This window comes from Ictalurus furcatus, chromosome 27, assembly GCF_023375685.1.
Source record: "Ictalurus furcatus strain D&B chromosome 27, Billie_1.0, whole genome shotgun sequence".
Lineage (NCBI taxonomy): Eukaryota > Metazoa > Chordata > Actinopteri > Siluriformes > Ictaluridae > Ictalurus > Ictalurus furcatus.
In genome coordinates this window covers 5,953,087-5,971,953 of record NC_071281.1, presented here as the reverse complement: position 1 = coordinate 5,971,953, position 18,867 = coordinate 5,953,087, and the positions used below count along the sequence as shown (strand labels likewise).

General features: G+C 38.7%; 1 protein-coding gene across 9 annotated transcripts in view; it reads right to left on the bottom strand.

The window, feature by feature from the left end:
- Positions 1 to 18,867, bottom strand: part of dgkza (diacylglycerol kinase, zeta a) — a 175,594-nt gene that overhangs the window by 64,849 nt on the left and 91,878 nt on the right. For 6 of the 9 annotated variants that reach the window (XM_053616960.1, XM_053616961.1, XM_053616965.1 and 3 more), the window contains exons 2-3: positions 6,719 to 6,827; positions 1,771 to 1,866 (exon numbers count right to left, since the gene is read on the bottom strand). In XM_053616960.1, the coding sequence (XP_053472935.1) occupies positions 1,771 to 1,866; positions 6,719 to 6,827 (205 nt within the window). Of the gene's footprint in view, positions 1 to 1,770; positions 1,867 to 6,718; positions 6,828 to 7,115; positions 7,888 to 18,867 lie in introns of all 9 variants that reach the window. The other 3 variants (XM_053616957.1, XM_053616958.1, XM_053616959.1) reach the window with 1 other exon arrangement.

Here is an 18,867-nt window from a genome sequence, read left to right as displayed (position 1 = left end):
CCGACTCAGAAGGGAACCCATCCTCATCTGGGTAACAATTAATAACTATACTACTAACTGGGTAACTATAATTCAGCTTAGATAAATGCATAAAGATGCTGACTGAACAGAAACTGTCATACAATTGAGCAGTGATGAAGCAAAACCAAACAACTGTTGTACAACTGTACACAAGTCTTTATTTCTATTGTATGTAACACTTAAAAATTGATTGGCACCTGTGTGTCCTTCTAATTGACACCATTCTAGAAACCCCCTCTGTTAAATACCAAAAATGTGAAGAGGCCTGCTTATTTATTTATTTATTATACTTATAAGACAATATCGCTTTCCACTAAGCATAAAAGCTCAGTACTTCTTCTGTTTTGGCATTTATAGTTTCATTTTATTTTTATGTAATTATTACAAAATTCTTTGAATAAATTTATTCTTTTAAAATTTTTCATTATATATATATATATATATATATATATATATATATTCTGCACATTCTATTGCACTACTTTTTATCATTTATTTTTTAATACTTGCTTGCACATTGAGCTAGCACAGGTACGAAAAGTGCTATAAAATAAAGGAATAAAGAAATACTTTTTACTGAAATTTTTTCTGTGCCAAACTGAATCAGTTTGCTGTTAGTCAAATGGGATTAAACGACTTTTCCTTGCTTCATTAAAAGATTATAAACAAATAAGCTGAAGAGGTAAAGACTGTAATGAGTGTTAAGCATGTAATGTTAAACTCAGCCTCCAGAGGGCAGTGTGTTACTTCTGATTCAGAGGCCTATAGGAATTTTTTTAAAAAAAGAAAGAAAAATTAAGTCATTTTTATTCTTGCAAATACATCATGCAATTATGCCTATAGGCAAGATTGCATATATCTATATATATATCTATCTATCTATATCTATCTATCTATCTATCTATCTATCTATATATATATATATATATATATATATATATATATATATATATATATATATATATATTTCAAACTTGTAAAGTCCTAAATCACATTTAAGCATGTAAATTAACATTCACAAATGCATGAAATATTGCAGCTGCATGTCAATATCTATTTTAGACTCCAGGAAATGAAGTACACATAGAGGTGAGAGAAACTGCATATAGATGCAAGTCAAAATCAAAAACCTTCCTTTTCGAGATGAGTCACACTACAGGGAGCAAAATAAGGTTAATGACATTTATTAACAAGTATGCTACAAACATAAAATCCCGATGTCAGCTCTTCACTGCAGTCTGACATGGACGTGCTAAATTGATTGCTAGTTGGGAATCTTTTTAGACATGTAATTAAGATAGATAATTAACTCGTTAGTTACTAAATGTTACAAAGCTAACAGTAGAGCTTTTTCACATAGCAGGTTAGTTCTCTAGTGAGTTCCATCTCATCTCAGCAGGTATCGTATCTTCTTTTCCACCAGCTGTCTGAGAGCTGGGTTAAGCGCAGAGAGGAAACAGAAATCTAACTGGATATTATCAAGTAAGAACCTGGCGAACCCAGCGTTAATCTCCTCCCATCCCCTCTTCCCTCATTCTTCGCTTGTTTCATTCCTAAATGCTGATCTGTTTCTCATCCTCAGTCTGCCTCTTTCTGCCAGGCTTTTTCTTCTTCACTTCCCTTGTACCGGCATCTCTTTTTCTCTTTCTCTCAGCATATTAAGTTTGGAATTAGAATGGAGTTGTTTGCTGAAACACACACACACACACACACACACACATATATATATGTACAAACTTGCACACGCACCAGTGTCCTTGCGTAGCAGTGCTGTTCTCCGACATAACAGAAATCCCCAGAGACGTTGGTCTCGAACCAGATGTGCTCTCCATACAGTGCTGACTCCTGCACACAAACACAAATACACAATTTCGATATTTCAACCCAGTGATACTCTACAGCATGACTGGGCTTGTTTTCTGGACTCAAGGCTGCCTGCATGCTCAAAGACTCAGAGTTATTTGGTTGAGTGTAAAAGCCATTTTCGCAGGTATGGACCATACACACTTCTCGTCCCCCTAAAAACGGTGAATCGAGTTTTGCTTCAACTGAACTCGGGTGTGAAAATGAAACTGCTTCCTGGCTGGGCATTAGATAACATGGCAGCATGATGTCGTCTAGTGGTCTCGAGGTAAAAGTAAACTACATACTACATCAGTTAAAAAATATCTACACACTGACTACGTTTACATGGACAGCAGTAATCTATTTATTGACCTTATTCTGAATAAGACAACATTCTGATAAAGGTGTTTACGTGCGTCGCTTTTAGAATACTCCTTTCATGTTCTTGTTTTGCATATTATAGAACATAGATGGATTAACAGCACACGTCATTACGTCCCCACGCCACGATGTCCAACATTCCCTCCAGAATTTCACGTATCTACATACAGTTCGTCTTCGTTATGGAACCGTATACAGTTTTGGGTGTTTTTATTTTTAATTTTTACGAACGTTTCAAGTGCAGCTAATTATGTCATGCTGTACGTGCTAATAGACGACTGCTTGAAGCCGTGGGCTGCGTCCCAAACCACATACTTACCGTCTATATAGTAGCCGAGATACATGTATTTCTCCTACTATATAGCAGGTAAATACGCGGTTTAGAACGCAGCCGTGCTTTCTTGTTTGCCATAAAACGGTTGAGCGCTGCCTTGTGTGATCGTGTCCTGTCGCAAAGTGCGGTGAAAACTCCCACATGACGTTAATAGTGTGATTAAGGTGTGTACATGTCTGTAATACAGGTCGATAATGCGACTAAAACAGGAAAACTCCACACGTCTTAATTCATTTTGTGTTTACTTCGAGTATGACTTTAGATAAAATTTTTTTAAAAATCGCTGTTTACATGCTAGTTTCTTACTCAGAGTATCGTCTTAATATCGGATTATTGTTGTCCATGTAAACGTAAACGTAAATGTATTCTCCAACCTCATCAGGTATTATAGGAGAAGACTCAGAGCCGTTATCTTGGCAAAGGGAGCTAGCACAAAGTACTGATTAAAGGGTGCCAATAATTGTTGCACACCTATATTTAATAAAGATTTTTTTAATAACCCTGTGCTTTGTTTGTAATTGTTTGATATCTATGAGAGCAGAGTATTTTTGTAAATTGTTTTAACAAAAGTTTCAACAATAAAGACAATTTTTCATAGCCTTCTTTACTCATATTTTCCAAGGGTGCCAATATTAGTGGAGGGCACTGCACTGTAGTTAAATGACCCGAGTCAGGAGCCACTGTTCTAATAAACCGTTTTTTATTTATTTATGTTAAAAGAATATTTACAGTACATTGCGAATCATTTTAATCTGAATGTAATGAGATGAAATGAAAGTGTTAAAAATGACTTGCCTCTATAAACCTGAAACAAAGAGAGTTTACTTCCATCACATCCATTAACACACATTAGACTATTATTATCCCAAATCATGCAGATGGCTTATTTATATTCCTATAAAAATTGCTAATACTGATATTGTTATTGAAGCAACAATATATTTATGCATTAGGTTACATTTCATCAGCAGAGACTGGGAAACTGGTCAGGAGGAAAATACAGGGCGCAATCCTAGAATAAGAACCTTTCCACTCTAAATGAGACTTGAGGCTGGAGCAGATATTCAACAGGACAGTAGCTTACTGCCAAAGCTACACTGGAATGGTTCAAAATCAAGAAACTGGAAGTATTCGAATGGTTCTGTCACATCCCAGTCTGCAATCTGACTGAGAATGTGTAACAGCACTCGATGGTCTCCATCCAAATCGACAACTAAATGTGAAAATGTTCAAGACAGTGACCGACTGTACTGATACACAGGTACTGCATGAGAATATCATAATTTACAGTGGTGCTTGAAAGTTTGAACCCTTCAGAATTTTCTATATTTCTGCATAAACATGAACTAAAACATCATCAGATTTTCACACAAGTCCTAAAAGTAGACAGATAGAACCCAATTAAACAAATGAGACAAAAATATTATACTTGGTCATTTATTTATTGAGGAAAATGATCCAGTATTATATATCTGTGAGTGGCAAAAGTATGTGAATGTGAGGAAAACCACCAACATCCCAGAGTTGAAGCTGTTCTGTACCGAGGAACGGGCTAAAATGGAGGACCAAGCCGATGTGCAGGACTGATCAACAGTTACTGGAAACGTTTAGTTGCAGTTATTGCTGCACAAAGGGGGTCACACCAGATACTGAAAGCAAAGGTTGACATACTTTTGCCACTCACAGATATGTCAAATTGGATCATTTCCCTCAATAAATAATTCCCCAAGTATAATATTTTTCTCTCATTTGTTTAACTGTGTTCTCTTTATCTGCTTTTAGGGCTTGTATTTATGCAGACATGTACAAAATTCTAAAGGGTTCACAAACTTTCAAGCACCACCGTACATTTTATAATATTCATTTACTAAATTACACATAGTATAAAATAAAAACAGATGACTTAGAGGAACAGATAAATCCATTTCTAGATAGTAAGCTAATACAAGGGTTAACTCTGTGTACGCTCCACTTTGCACAGTTGTGTGGTGACCTGGGAAAGCCCTTCATATTATGAGAGTTTGACATTTTCTACTGTACACAGTTCTGATAACTGCAGGCTGCAGACCTATATATAGCAAAATGCAACGTTGCATTTAAAGATTCAAACTTCACTGTGGCACGCGATCTTTATCCGATTACTGCTTGAACCGATTAAGCTAATGTGTGTTTCTTAACTATCTGAGAACTTGATCAGAGTGTGACATTCACTGTGTGAGGAGATCATACTCAGCTAATGAGGTATACAGACAGATTGTTTATACCACAGTGTGTGTTAACTGGCTCCTTATCTCACATGACCTCTGCAGGCAGAAAGCCAAGGCAAGATTAAAAAGTAAATAAAACTTTTGCATGTCATTTTGGTGAAATATATTTATAGATTCTGAAGGTAGTGTGTATGTGAGTGTGCCCTGCGATGGATTGGCACTAGGGATGCACCGAAATGAAAATTCTTGGCCGAAGCCGAAGCTAAAGAAAAACTTGGCCGAAAGCCGAATACCGAACATGTTTTTTCACGTTTTTTCCATTTATTTTGCCATTTTTTTCACCATTGCATAAATTAAATAGTCAAAATGTGTTTTTTACTATTTTGTCTTGCTTTTCAAAGAAAAAAATCAATTACAAAAACTACAATTTCAAAATATATATAACACTGAACATTTTTTTTTCATTCCAGCAGGCATAGGCTACCAACAAGGCACAATATAACTTTAAATAAATAAATGAGTAAAATAAAAATATTTTGATGTGGTCATCTTTGAGCCCCCCTTGAATAGCCTACGCTAGGCCTATAACTGACTGCTGAAAGAATGGAACACTCTGTAGCCTACAACTAAAAAGTGCATTAAAAAGTGCATTGACAAGAGTGCAGAAAATGGTTCTATTCGGTTCTATACGGCTGATTATACTGGGGATATATACCGCTCGCGTCCCTGTACACCTCGCGGAGTATTATAGCAGATACTGGATTTGTCTGCCTGCCCTTAAATAAATACGTCTTTACCTGCTTCCGTACTCTACTCCCTTACGTCTCGCGACGTGACAGAAACAAAACAAATGCACGTGTCCACAGCTCTTGCATGCGCGCGCCCCCTCATCGAGGTCGTGACATTCGCGCGCCTCACTCTGGTTGCTAGGCTATTTGGTCACGTCATCAAACACGTCATTGTTCGGTCAAATTTATTCGGCTTTTTCACTTATTATAATTTTGGTTGCCGAACATTTGGTGCATCCCTAATTGGCACCCTGTCCAGGGTGTACCCCGCATTGTGCCCGATGCTCCCTGGGATAGGCTCCAGGTTCCCCGTGACCCTGAAAAGGATAAGCGGTATAGAAGATGGATGGATGGATGGATTCTGAAGGTAGAGGCATCAGAGTGTGTTATAGGCAAGAAACCCAATTTTGGCCAAAACCAGTTTTTTTTTAAAGTGGCCCTATTATGCTTTTTCAGATATTACCTTTCATGTAGTAGATCACTGTTTGTGAATGCAAAAAGTTTGCAAAGTTTCAAAAATCAAAGCGTTGTCTCCCACAACAAGGAACCGATTCTGAACAGCTGAAACGGCTCGTCAGTACTTCCAGGCTTACTTCCTGTACTAACCTACGTAGGTTTGTGACAAAAACCCCGCCTCTGGTCTTCATTGGCTGCTCGCGAACAACATGTACTTTGACCCGCCTTTGTTGTTGCTGTAGTATCCGAAGCACGAGCTGTAAAGGCACAGCCCCCTTCTGGGAAGGGGGCGGGGCACAGCAGCTCATTTGCATTTAAAGAGACACGCACAAAAACACCCAAAAAGGGGCATTTACAGCATGGTAAATAAATGGTCCATGGGGTATTTTGAGCTGACACTTCAGACACATTCTGGGGACACTTGAGATTTTTATTATATCTTGTAAAAAGGGGCATAATAGGTACTCTTTAAAAATCTTTTTTTATCTGTTTGCCAGAACTCAGTCACTATGATGACGGGATTTCCCAGACTGCCAGGCACATGATGTGCAAAATTATGTAGCCTGTCGTTGGTGTACTGTACATTAGTGTGCTGGTAACACGACGCATCACTGTGTGCGGTAACAGAAGTCCACCTCATTGTTTATTATGCCATTTGGCTAAGTGTGTGTGGTGTGTTAACTCACGCTCCAGTCCACAGTGCTGCGTATCTCTCTGTCCGAGTCACACTTGGCCAGTAGTGAACAGCTGGGTTGAGACGGCAGGTGCTGGAGCCCTGACTTAGCTATGGCCTTCCTGTGCACACAAAGAGAAAGAAACAAAAAGAGATGATCAACAGCCGATCAGATCAGAAATATATTCATCTAATTAGCAACCGAATACTTGAGAGAGAATGTGGGGCAAAAGTATATACAACTACACAAGAACTATGTACATTTGTGTGTGTGTGGTAAGTATACAGCAAGGATTGTTCCTGATATCCTGAAAAACACCTTCACCTTCTACCAACAACAAATATCTACCTTCAGATCTTCTCAAACACACACACACACACACACACAAAATACTTAAACCTTCACATACGAGAGGAACCCACTCCATGTGTCCGTCTCTGGATTGTAGTACATCCCCTGCCACCAGGGGGAGCTCATGCTGTAGGCCCGAGGTGCCATAGAGCTCCGCCTCCCTGCCCGTGCAGGCCCCACCCCCACATTTGCTGCCCTCCATGCCTGGCTGTTTCTCCGGTAACGCCCGTACAGCCCGTAGTAGCCAGGGCCACGATACACGGCCTCAGCTGGAAGCAAGTGGGAGGAGTTTCGGCGTAAACAGCGTGGCGCACGGATGAAGGGGCGGGGCTGAATGCTCTCGGCTATTAACAGACTCTGAGGTAACCACGATGCACAGCACTCAACCTCTGATTCTTCAGGCTCCTCCCAGCTGCTGTTGCTCTCCGAGTCTGAGGCAGAGGCCTGTCCTCCCTCACTTCCTTCGTCCATTTCCTTCTTTTCACTCATTTGGATGACGCTAGCAAGCAAAAGAGATGGGCCGAGCAGCTGAGCAGAAATGCTGCAGTGTTTCTCCTTGGCTGCGTTTTTTTGGGTGTCAGCACTGCTTTTTTGGACCACAACATTTGCCTGAAGTTGGACGCTGGACCTACGTCTCTGCATGAGGTCTGCAGAGGGCAGGCCGGCGCTCGAACGCCGCCGCACTTTACTTGCTGGCACTGCCATGCTGGTGCGCCGACGCCTGACTGCCTCGCGGCATTTCCCACGGAAATGACGGCGGAAAAATGTGTCCATTGTTCTGAGGGTAAAAGGATGCTATGCACCAAGACTGGTCCCTACTAAATAGGGCTCTGTGGGAGGGGAGAGCGAATCAGTCAGTATATAGCGTGCACACACACACACACACACACACGGAATGCAGTGCTGCTCTTTAAGGCCACATTCTGATGATCAGCGTTTTGGTCACCAATAAGGTGACTCATTTAAAAGTGATTTAAATATGGTGCTACTTCATCAAGACATGTTTAAAATCACTGATCATTCATAGTCCTTTGCAGAAGGTGGGAGAACACACATTTTTGCTACGTCACGTATAAGGCCTCATCTTATTGGTTGTGCTTTGAAAAGGTTTGCGTAATCTGGGTCAGGTTTGAATTTGAGTGAATGTCGCATGCAGTGCCAAAGCAACAGGACACCGCTCTCTCCACAGGGAAACAGTGGCTTCACCGGCACAGGGAGCTCAGTGGTTAAGCCATTGGACTACTGATCTTGAGTTCAATTCCCTTGAGCAAAGCCCTTAACCATCAACTGCTCAGCTGAAGTAAAGGAGATAAATGTAAGTCGCTGTGGATAAGGGCGTCTGTCAAATGCCGTAAATGTAAATCTGCTTGCCACTGATCTTCTACAGTATATGCACCAACCTCAAATTCCAACCTCATCCTGTGTCTGAGAGGCAAAGCTGCCTGAGCAACTGGACATCAAGATCAAGGACCACAAAACACACTGAACAGTTCCTAATTAGGTCCTCAATGGAGAAACTTGATCAAATTATCTGCTACAGACATCTAAATTGCAGAGTTTCCTAATGTCTGACTAAACCCTAATCAGGTGCAACACGACCGCGCTGTGTACAGAAACTGATCCGAGATCGCCACAGCTCCACAATACAGTGCTGTTCACCTGGCCAGGTAAGCTTACCTGGAGAAAGTGAGGCTGATTTCTGGTTGTGTTTGGTCAATACCGAACCAACACACACACACACACACACACACACACACACACACACACACACACACACACACACACACACACACACACACTATCTGTAATCTATTTATAACTACTGCTGCTGTTGCCCTGAGAGATCTACTGCTGTGTGATAGATCTACATAGACAGGTAGAGCAGTGGGTCTCAGCACCGGGCCACGTATATTTTATCTATTTATTTGGAGTCTCGAACACATTAAATGGATTAAAGACCTGTGTAAGTTGTTATCCTCATCATTATCAGTTTATTTCAATAGAAACTAGAGGTCAACTGATTGATACGTTTTATCGATTAATCGGCACAGATAACCGGTTGCTAGAACTATCGGTTATCTGCAAAAATCCACACCTATAGTTTTTCCCGGTTCCGCTGTCAGTAAGAGAGTGGCCTCTAGAGGTGACATAAAAACTGACACTGACAAATTTTGTTGTGTTATTTGTTAAGTGTTTTTTTTTTATTATTATTATTCATTTTGGAGGTCTCTATTTGTATTTGTTATTTGGAGTGTTACTTTTTGGTTCCGTTATTTTATGTATATTTTTTATATTTATTAATAGTTTAATATTTATTAATAGTTAATATATATTAATATTTATTTAATTTAAAATAGTACAGTATATTTTCATGGTACACTTAGTGCTGTTTATTTTTGTAATAAAGTTCAGCAGTACTTTAATTTGAGTGTTATGTTTTCATTCAGTATCAATTTTAAAAACTAGCAGTTGATTAATCGGTTATCAGCAGGTACTACCCAACTTACTTACTGGTAAAATCGACTAACGGTCAACCTCTAACAGAAACAATGCCATATTAAAACGAGTGCATTAATATAAACCTGTGATTTACCTAAAGCTGGAACTACGGTCAGAGCTGCTGGGACAGAAAATTTATCAACACCATCTGACCAATCAGAATCGAGAATGCAACAGTGCTGAATGTCATTTTCACTTCCAAAAGAAGTCTTTTTTTTCTGTAGACAAAATGTCAAAAGCAGAACCACTGAAGAACTGAAGAGTAGCTATTAATGTGAGGTAACTTAACTGTGTGTATGTGTGTGTGCATAAACATGTGAGCAAGTGAGAAACTAATCTTCAGCACAGTTCACAGTTTCTCATAGCACTTGTGACCAGCTTTCTGTTGCACTCACTAATTAAAGGTCATTCAATGCACAAACACGTCGTTAACTGAGGCGCTTGTATCAGTGTGTGGTTTTATAGACTAAGTATTCTCACAGAAGCAATACCCAGACCACCGGAATGCATGCCTGTGTGTATATAAATGTGTGCAAATGGTTTTATGCACCCTGCAATAGTGAAGAAAACATCCTCCATAAACACTCATTAAATATTACACATTAAGTATCAAATAAAGACTATATTATTCTTGAGTCTTGAAGTGAGCAAAATATAGATTGTTAACGAACTGCCTCACTAAAGTAGGTCATAGCAGATGAAACCGTTTCATTAGGCTCATTTAAAGCTCTGAAAATGTCTCATTAGTAGTTCTTAAGCAATATCTAACAAAGCTTATGCACTATACTGACTAATGAAATATTCACACATAGTATCAATATGAACAGACAGACCCCTTTGAAAGTATTGGAACAGCAAGGCCAATTCTATTGTTTTCACTATACACTGAAGACATCTGCGTTCGAGATCTAAAGATGAATATGAGATGATAGATCAAAATGTTAGCTTTCATTTCCTCACAATTACATCTAGATGTTAATATTGGAGCATGTGACTGATAGGTGTTTCTTGCTGCCCAGGTGTGCCCTGTTAAATTGATTGTTTAAAGAATTAGCTCTGAATGTCTACTCTTGGTTTGAGCCCTGGGTTTCAATTCTATGGGAGAAAAGCAAGCCATTTTGAAGCTGAGAAAAGAGGGAAAGTTAATCAGAGCCATTGCACAAGCATTGTGCATAGCCAATACAACAATTTGGAATGTCCTGAAAAAGAAAGAAACCACTGGTGTACTAACGACCAAACACAGAACAGGTCGGCCAAGGAAAACAACAACAGTTGGTAAATGGCGCACTTATATAGCGCTTTTATCCAAAGTGCTTTACACTGTGTCTCAGTCACCCATTCACACACACACTCACACACCAATGGTAGCAGAGCTGCCATGCAAGGCGCTAACTTGCCATCGGGAACAACGTTGGGTTCAGTGTCTTGCCCAAGGACACTCAGGCATGTGGAGTCATGTGGACCGGGAATCGAACCGCCAACCCTACGATTAGTGGACAACCCGCTCTACCACCTGAGCCACAGCCGCCCCGGCTGTGCCCACCTGAGCCACAACCGCCCCGGCCCACAGCCGCCAGTTGATAAACTTTGTGAGAGGCCATACCACAAAATGCAAACCACTCATGAGCATTAAGAATCATAAAGCCAGGCAGGAACTCACGAAGAAATACAGAGACTGAGGAGGAGACTGAAGGGAGAAACCCGCAAAAACTAACAACAACTGAAAGCAGTTATGGTAAAGCCTGGAAAAGCATCACAAAAGAAGAATGGAACAGTTTGGTGATGTCAGAATTGGCTTTGCCCTTCCAGTACTTTTAGAAGGGACTGTATGCATAACATGTTACAATAAACGCATCCGCCTGTCTCTGTGACTGTACGACAGGGTTTCCTGTTCTCCATAGGGTATAAACGATGAGACTACATTCCTTACACAAATACCATGATGTCGTCACGCTTCTTCAAAACACCCCCACACACGCTCAACAGTGTGAGCATATCCAGTAGGCGTTAAACTATACAGAAGACAAACGCACATACACACAGTTACAAGCTCCTGTTTTACACACAAACTCATTCACGATATGTGCATTTATTTGTGAATCAGAATTTTAACAATAACAACAACTACAACTTTTCAGACTTCCCCATGTTGGAAATCATGGTACACTTTTGACTAGTGCCATGGACTCAAAGTGGAGAATAAACACATACTTGTCTGTCCAGTCATCTTTATACACTGTGTTTTCACCATCATCCTTTTTTTTGTGTTTTTAACAACTCATGTCGTCACTTCACTAATCAAACTGTGAAAACTCTTTCCCTCTTCTCTGAGATGTACTTGGGTAAATTATTTACATAAATGCAACAAGCTGAGACAGAAGCCATGATGGTTCGTGTTAAAAAAAAAAAGTTTAAATTAAAAACACCAGGCATTTTTTCCACATGTTGTTCAGTTCTTCTGATTATAATAGCAATAAGATACTTTGCTGTGGTCCAGCAATTGATGACACTGGCTTAGACATTTTTCTTTGTTAAAGTGCACTTATTATGGTTTTTCAGATATTACCCTGCATGTAGTATGCTATATCGCTGGTTGTGAATGTAAAAAATCTGCAAAGTTTCAAAAATCAAAGCACACGACAGAGTTATTGACTCCCAAAAGAAGGAAACGATTCTGAACAGCTGAAAGGAGTCGTCAGTAATTCCAGATTCCTTTCTCGTACTCTAAGTTTGTTTTTCTTTTCTACACTATGTATGCATGTATGTGTGTATATGTATGTATAACAAAAAATGAGAATGGTAATGTTTCTATGTGACAGGAAGTATGTTTTCTTTCTCATTAAAAATATTTTTTTATTAAAAAAAAAATCAAAATCAACACCTTCTGACCAATCAGAATTGTGAATTTAACAGTGTACAAAAAAAAAGACTAAGTTTACCTTAAAATTAATCAGTGGATTTTGTTTTTAAATAAAATGATAAAGTGACTAATTGTGAAAACCTAATCTTTTTTTCATCATCATACGTCCCTGAGTAATGTTTAAAAGCAGAGCTATTTAAGTAGAGCAATATATCTCAGGACCCTGAGTGTCCTCTTCAATCAGAGAGAAAACAAGCTTGAACTTGGTTCCCTTGGTAATATTAGTGCTCTACAAACAGCCTTCGCTGCATCATGAATGTTTATGTGTATACAGGATGTGATGTGTTCATGCAGTACGACAGACACAGATTATGTTTGTGAGAATGACAGATGTATAAATGCATATATACTGTACACTTCAGATGCAGTAAGGCTGTCTGGATGAAATGATTAAGTAAAGTATGTGAAATGTGTAATATTTCCATATGTGATGGTTATATCTATGAGCTTGGGCTGTTTATATGAAACTTAATACAAAATGTCCTCCTTGAAGGCAAGAAAGACTGCAAGCTAAACTTTAATGGTTCTACTGGGGTTTTCCTATATCCTACCTATATCCTGCGTCCTGGATAATGCAGAAGGTTCTTTCAGCCAGTACAGATTCAGACATTTCATACAATAGGCTTTAGTGTCTCTGTCCAAATTTGAACAGAATTCTTTCTAATAGTCTGTAAGATTTCTAGACACAATTCAGAATCACTTTACAGTTACCAAAACATTATAAGTAATTTAACATTAAAGTAGACATAGTGTGATTGAGAGCAGCAGTGGCTCATGACAGTAGGTTTTGGTGGGGCAGGACAACATTATTAAAAACAACAACAGCTTCAAGTGCTATTACACTTAACTTATGTTATAAGCTACTATCTAGTGATTTTATTTATTTATTATTTTAGAGTAACCCTGTAAAAGGCAGTTGAGAGTCGACAACATACAGTCTAGCAGCTTGCTTTCATCGGTTTTAGACATACAGTACTGTGCAAAAGTGTAAAGATATAAGGAAAAAAATATTACATTTCTCATCAAAACGTGATGGCATTGCGTCTGCTAAATCGAATTTCAACAAGTTTCTAATTACAAGATTGAATTATGTAAAGTGAGCGTGACCAATTCACACAGTGCGGGTACTATAACTATAGTATTTAAATTAACATGGCTAAACCGCGTGTGTGCTAGAATAGCACAGCGCTAATGTGGTTTCTGTATTTTCCCAGCGACCGGGGTTCAATTCTCAGCTCAGGTACGAGTGAGAATTCAATGAACGTTTTTTCCCCCAGTGTAGAAAGTCGATTCGTGTGTGCATGTGAAAATATGAATGTCCTTCCTCGAAAGTAGCATTGAATGAATTCCATCTTCTCCTTTCTCGCCAATGGAAACTTCTGTTCTTTTCTTAGATGTAAGGTTTCACTATTGAAAAAACGGGTTTAACGTGAACACAAAAGTCCACACACTAGAGAAAAAAAAAAAAGAAAAAAGCTCACTGAATTTACTTCATTCAAATGCATGCTTCGGTTCTGCGTGATCGAATTGGTTTACAATAACATCACTTGTTTTCGTACATCAAACATGACTTGATCAAACATTTTCAATGCCCTGAATAAAATCAAACTCCACACTCTCACCGGAGTTGAGGAACGAACCCCGGTTGTTGGCGTTCTACAATAGTTTTAGTAAAAATATGTTTAAAGTATGTAACTAAATACATATTTTGCTGACTTTTTTAAAAACCTGCTCGTAATCTCAGAGTCATCAAGTTATCAGAAATATAGGTCTATAGCAAAGTACCACACTCCCTAATTATATGTTTTTAATTATAACTGGGTGTGTTAGCTTGCATTGATGGAGTTACAATGTACTACATGTATTTAAAGACGTGTGAATGAATATGTAAGATATAAAACAATGAGAAATAATCAATGATGGGGTGGTGTGTATTGTGGCCCAACGTGAAGGGGAGTTACTCTTACCACATCAGCCCTGAATATTTTCCAACAACAGCACAGCCTAAAGTGTTTTACTCCTCTTATTCCTTTATTTATTTTTCTTGGTATTTTCTTATTGTGAAAAGTGTCTTGAGAAGCTGCTTTAAAAGGTGCTATATAAAAATAAAGTTTATTATTATTATTAAACCCCAGTAATCTGCCAATTATTTAATGTGCTTTTTTTATTTACTAAAGAAGTACTGTTATCACTTATATAAACATTCCTAACAACAGTCATTCTCTTGAAGTTTTCTTTTGATGTTAAGACACAAAACGCTACAAATGCTGACCACGACCCTCATTCTAACCTTCACTGTTTGTAACTTTCATAGGAGTTGGCTTGTGTCATTTCAACATTGTCGAATTAAAGTGCATTTTAACTTCCAGAGCCACCGCTGCATATGACGAAGGCGAAAGGTATTTTATTAAAGAGAGCCTTTAAGTATAAATAAAGAACTGCAAGCTCTGGAAAATGGATTAACATTTATTAATAACGGAGAAAACAGAGGACGTGCAGTGAGAATGTTTGACAAAGATCATCCTTAATAAAACAACGTCCCGCTCTATCACCACACTGACACTAACAGAGCATGTAGGGTAAAGGTAAGAGCGTGTGTGTGTACATGATCTTAAAGGGAGGTTATTAAAATAAAGAGGCCATATTTTATGTCTCGGCTCTCAGTTCACGGTCTCTCTACCTAAACAAAGCAGAGGACTCAGAGAGGGGGAGAGCTGCAAGTATGAGGGAGTGACGGATGCTGGACAGAGAAGGCTGTGGAAGAGAGAGATAGAGAGAGAGAGAGAGAGAGAGAGAGAGAGAGAGAGAGAGAGACTGACACGTTAGACCAGAACAATAAAGTCAAACAAATCAGATTTGATCAAATTGCAAATGAAACAACACTACATCACCTATTGGGAAGCCCAAACACAACAACAGAGTAAAATGCAATGCTATTTGGCCCTAAAAAGACAGTGCACCACGGAATACTATCTGTACACAGTGAGATAAAACAAAACAAAACTGAGAACCACCTTGACTTGGTACAGCCTCAGTGGACACGACTCGGCAATAGAAACAGGCAGAGACAGGAAAACATGGCTCCCACAGGAAGAAAGGTTGTGTCCTACACAGCAACCAAAACACAACTGACACTGCACTTCCTAGCAGAATGCACAAAATACACAGAGAAAACTTCTACGCCCAAATTAAAAACTCTCTCACACACACACACACACACACACTTCTGACAATCTATCAAACAGTGAAAAACTCCTCCTCCTTGTAGGAGAAGACAAAGACTGCTGTATATTAGCAGCACAATACTGTACGTCTCGGCCTGCCACAGTACGAGGGACAGCGAGTGATCCGCCTCACCATTCTCTCTCTTCAATATTATTAATGTTTTATATTCTTTCCTTACCTTTATTTGCAAATTCACTTTCATTCTGTAATTTTACTCATTTATCCTTCTTCTTTTCAATTATTCTGTATACAGTGCCTTTATATTGTAATTAATTTGTATGTTTATGTATGTTGTTTGCACTATTTTTTTATTTATCCGATTAGTATTTCATTTTATTCCATTTGGTCTTTTTTTTTTTTTTTACACTTCTCTTCCTTTGTACTTGAGTTGGCAATAAAAAAAAGGATTTGCCAATAAAGCACATGAAAACTAGTTGTATATCTTTTATTCACTTTAATATGTATTAATAGTGAATATATGATCTATTTATTTCATTTTCGTTAATCGGCTGATTAATCGGTTATCGGCAGGTACTTGCCAAACTTGGTTATCGAGATCGGTAAAATCATCTGTTGGCCGACCTCTTAAATTCTAAAATATATAAAATATCTGGAAAAGTTTAAATACTTTCAAAAAACAATTTCTTTACTCATATTAAGGTAAAACTCTAGCAAGCTCCATGAAGCATCCAGGAGGTCTGTGATTTTTATTTTGTTACACTGGTGGAAATCACAAACCACCATTATTATATTACATCACTATAGAGTTCCCATATTGAGGGTTGACAGCTATTATCCTGTGTAGCTTGTCACATAAATCAAATGTTATTAATCTAAACTGCAATACAAAAAAAAAAAAAAAGAAGAAGAAGAAGAAACACGTAGCCTACAGTGCCCTCCACTAATATTGGCACCCTTGTTAAATATGAGCAAAGAAGGCTGTGAAAAATTGTCCTTATTGTTTAACCTTTTGATCTTTTGTTTAAAAAAAAAAAAATCACAAAAATAGTCTGCTCTCATGGATATCAAACAATTGCAAACAAAACATACTTTGTGCTAGCTCCCTTTGCCAAGATAACAGCTCTGAGTCTTCTCCTATAATGCCTGATGAGGTTGGAGAATTTTGAGGTCCATGCTGGTGGACTCTCCTCTTCAGTTCACCTCACAGGTTTTCTATGGGGTTCGAGTCAGGGGACTGGGATGTCCATGGCAGGACCTAGATTTTGTGGTCAGTAAATAATTTTTGTGTTGATTTTGATGTATGTTTTGGTCCTGCTGGAAGATCCAACCACGGCCCATTTTAAGCTTTCTGGCAGAGGCAGTCAGGATTTCATTTAATATCTGTTGATATTTGATTGATGATTTGATGAGTCCATGATGCCATGCATCCTAAACAGCCCCAAAAACATTAAAGCGCCACCACCATATTTAACCGTGGGCATGAGGTACTTTTCCATATGGCTACCTCTCTGTGTGTGCGCCAAAACCACCTCTGGTGTTTATTGCCAAAAAGCTCTATTTTGGTTTCATCTGACCATAGAACCCGATCCCATTTGAAGTTCCAGTAGGGTTTGGCAAACTGAAGACGCTTGAATGTGTTTTAGGATGAGGGTAGAGTAGGGCTGCACAATTAATTGAATATCGATCTCGATTACGATTTTGACTGCCCACGATTAAATGAACATGATCGACTGCGATATTGATGTTTAAAGTCCGTCCTCCGCTCATAGAAAACTCCGCTGCAGATCAAATCAAGTGCTTCCTAAACTTACAGCCAGTCACCATAGAGTGGTGCAGGGATGACGTCATTTTGTAACACCAAAACCCAGAAACAGCAGTAGCATTTTAGCGCTAGCGCTGTGAGCTTCGCTTCAGGTTTCAGAGCGAGCGTGCTCCAGCACTTGTGCGAGGGGAAATTGTGACACTAACATGTTCCTAAATGGTACTACAGACGTTGTCGAGGACACTAAACGTCAACAGGTTCAGGTGTGCTGTGCACAATTTCCAAAAAAAACGTGGATGAAGATTCATCCAAAGAGTAAATTCGTATTATGGAAAATGTTTTAAATCAAGTTGGGAAAAGTAGTCTGAAGCTCTGTGATGGTGACGAAGTCGAGCGACCGTGGTGTAGTTCGTTTATAGCGTACGGTTAGCTGTTTATTTCTGGAGATTGTATTTAGGTTTCAAACTTCATAAAAGTTGTGTTCACTTGTGAAAATTATCTTGATGCACAAAACGTGTTAATATTGTAAACTTTTGTTGATCACAGAGATTATTTTTTGCAATAATCCAAAAGTCTATGTGAAAATCCGATTGGGTCTTTGTCGAGGGAACCGGTGTGATGATAACTTCCGGGTTCCGGTACAAAATGACGTCGTCCCTGCGTCACCGCTCTATTGGGTGATTTGGATGCGTCTCTCCTCCTGTAAACGGCGTTATTGTCTTTTATGCATTCACCTGAATTGTTTTCATTTGGTTAATGGCGTTTTTAGTTTTACTTATCCTATATTTTGGGTACCATTTTATTGATAGTTTGCTTCTCTGAGATGACGCACTTTAAGGATCAGTCTAATTTGATGCAAAGATTTGTACATTAGCAGGAATGTAGCACAACATGGATGTGAAAGCAGCGGTCTGTTTATTTAAATGTCAAAGTGCAATAAAAATATGCTGTCCCTAAAATCAATGAATAATCGTGATAAATAATCGTGAACTCCATATTGATCAAAATAATCGTGATTATCATTTTGGCCATAATCATGCAGCCCTAGAGTAGAGGCTTTTTTCTTGAAATCCTTCCAAACAACTTGTGGTGATGTAGGTGACTTCAGATTGTAGTTTTGGAGACTTTCTGACCCCAAGATGCAACTAATATCTGCAATTCTCCAGCTGTGATCCTTGGAGATTATTTGGCCACTCGAACCGTCCTCTTCACAGTGTGTTGAGACGATATAGACACACGTCCAATTACAGGTTGATTCATAACATTTCCAGTTGACTGGAAACTGCTTAATTATTGCCATTAATTCTTAATACTTTAATTTCCCATTTTGTGAAGCTCAGCAACCTTTTGCCGCACATCACAGCTATATTCCTTGGTCTTACACATTGTTATGAATGATTAAGCGAATTTGGCAAAACTGTTTCCTCATATGATACAGGAAGT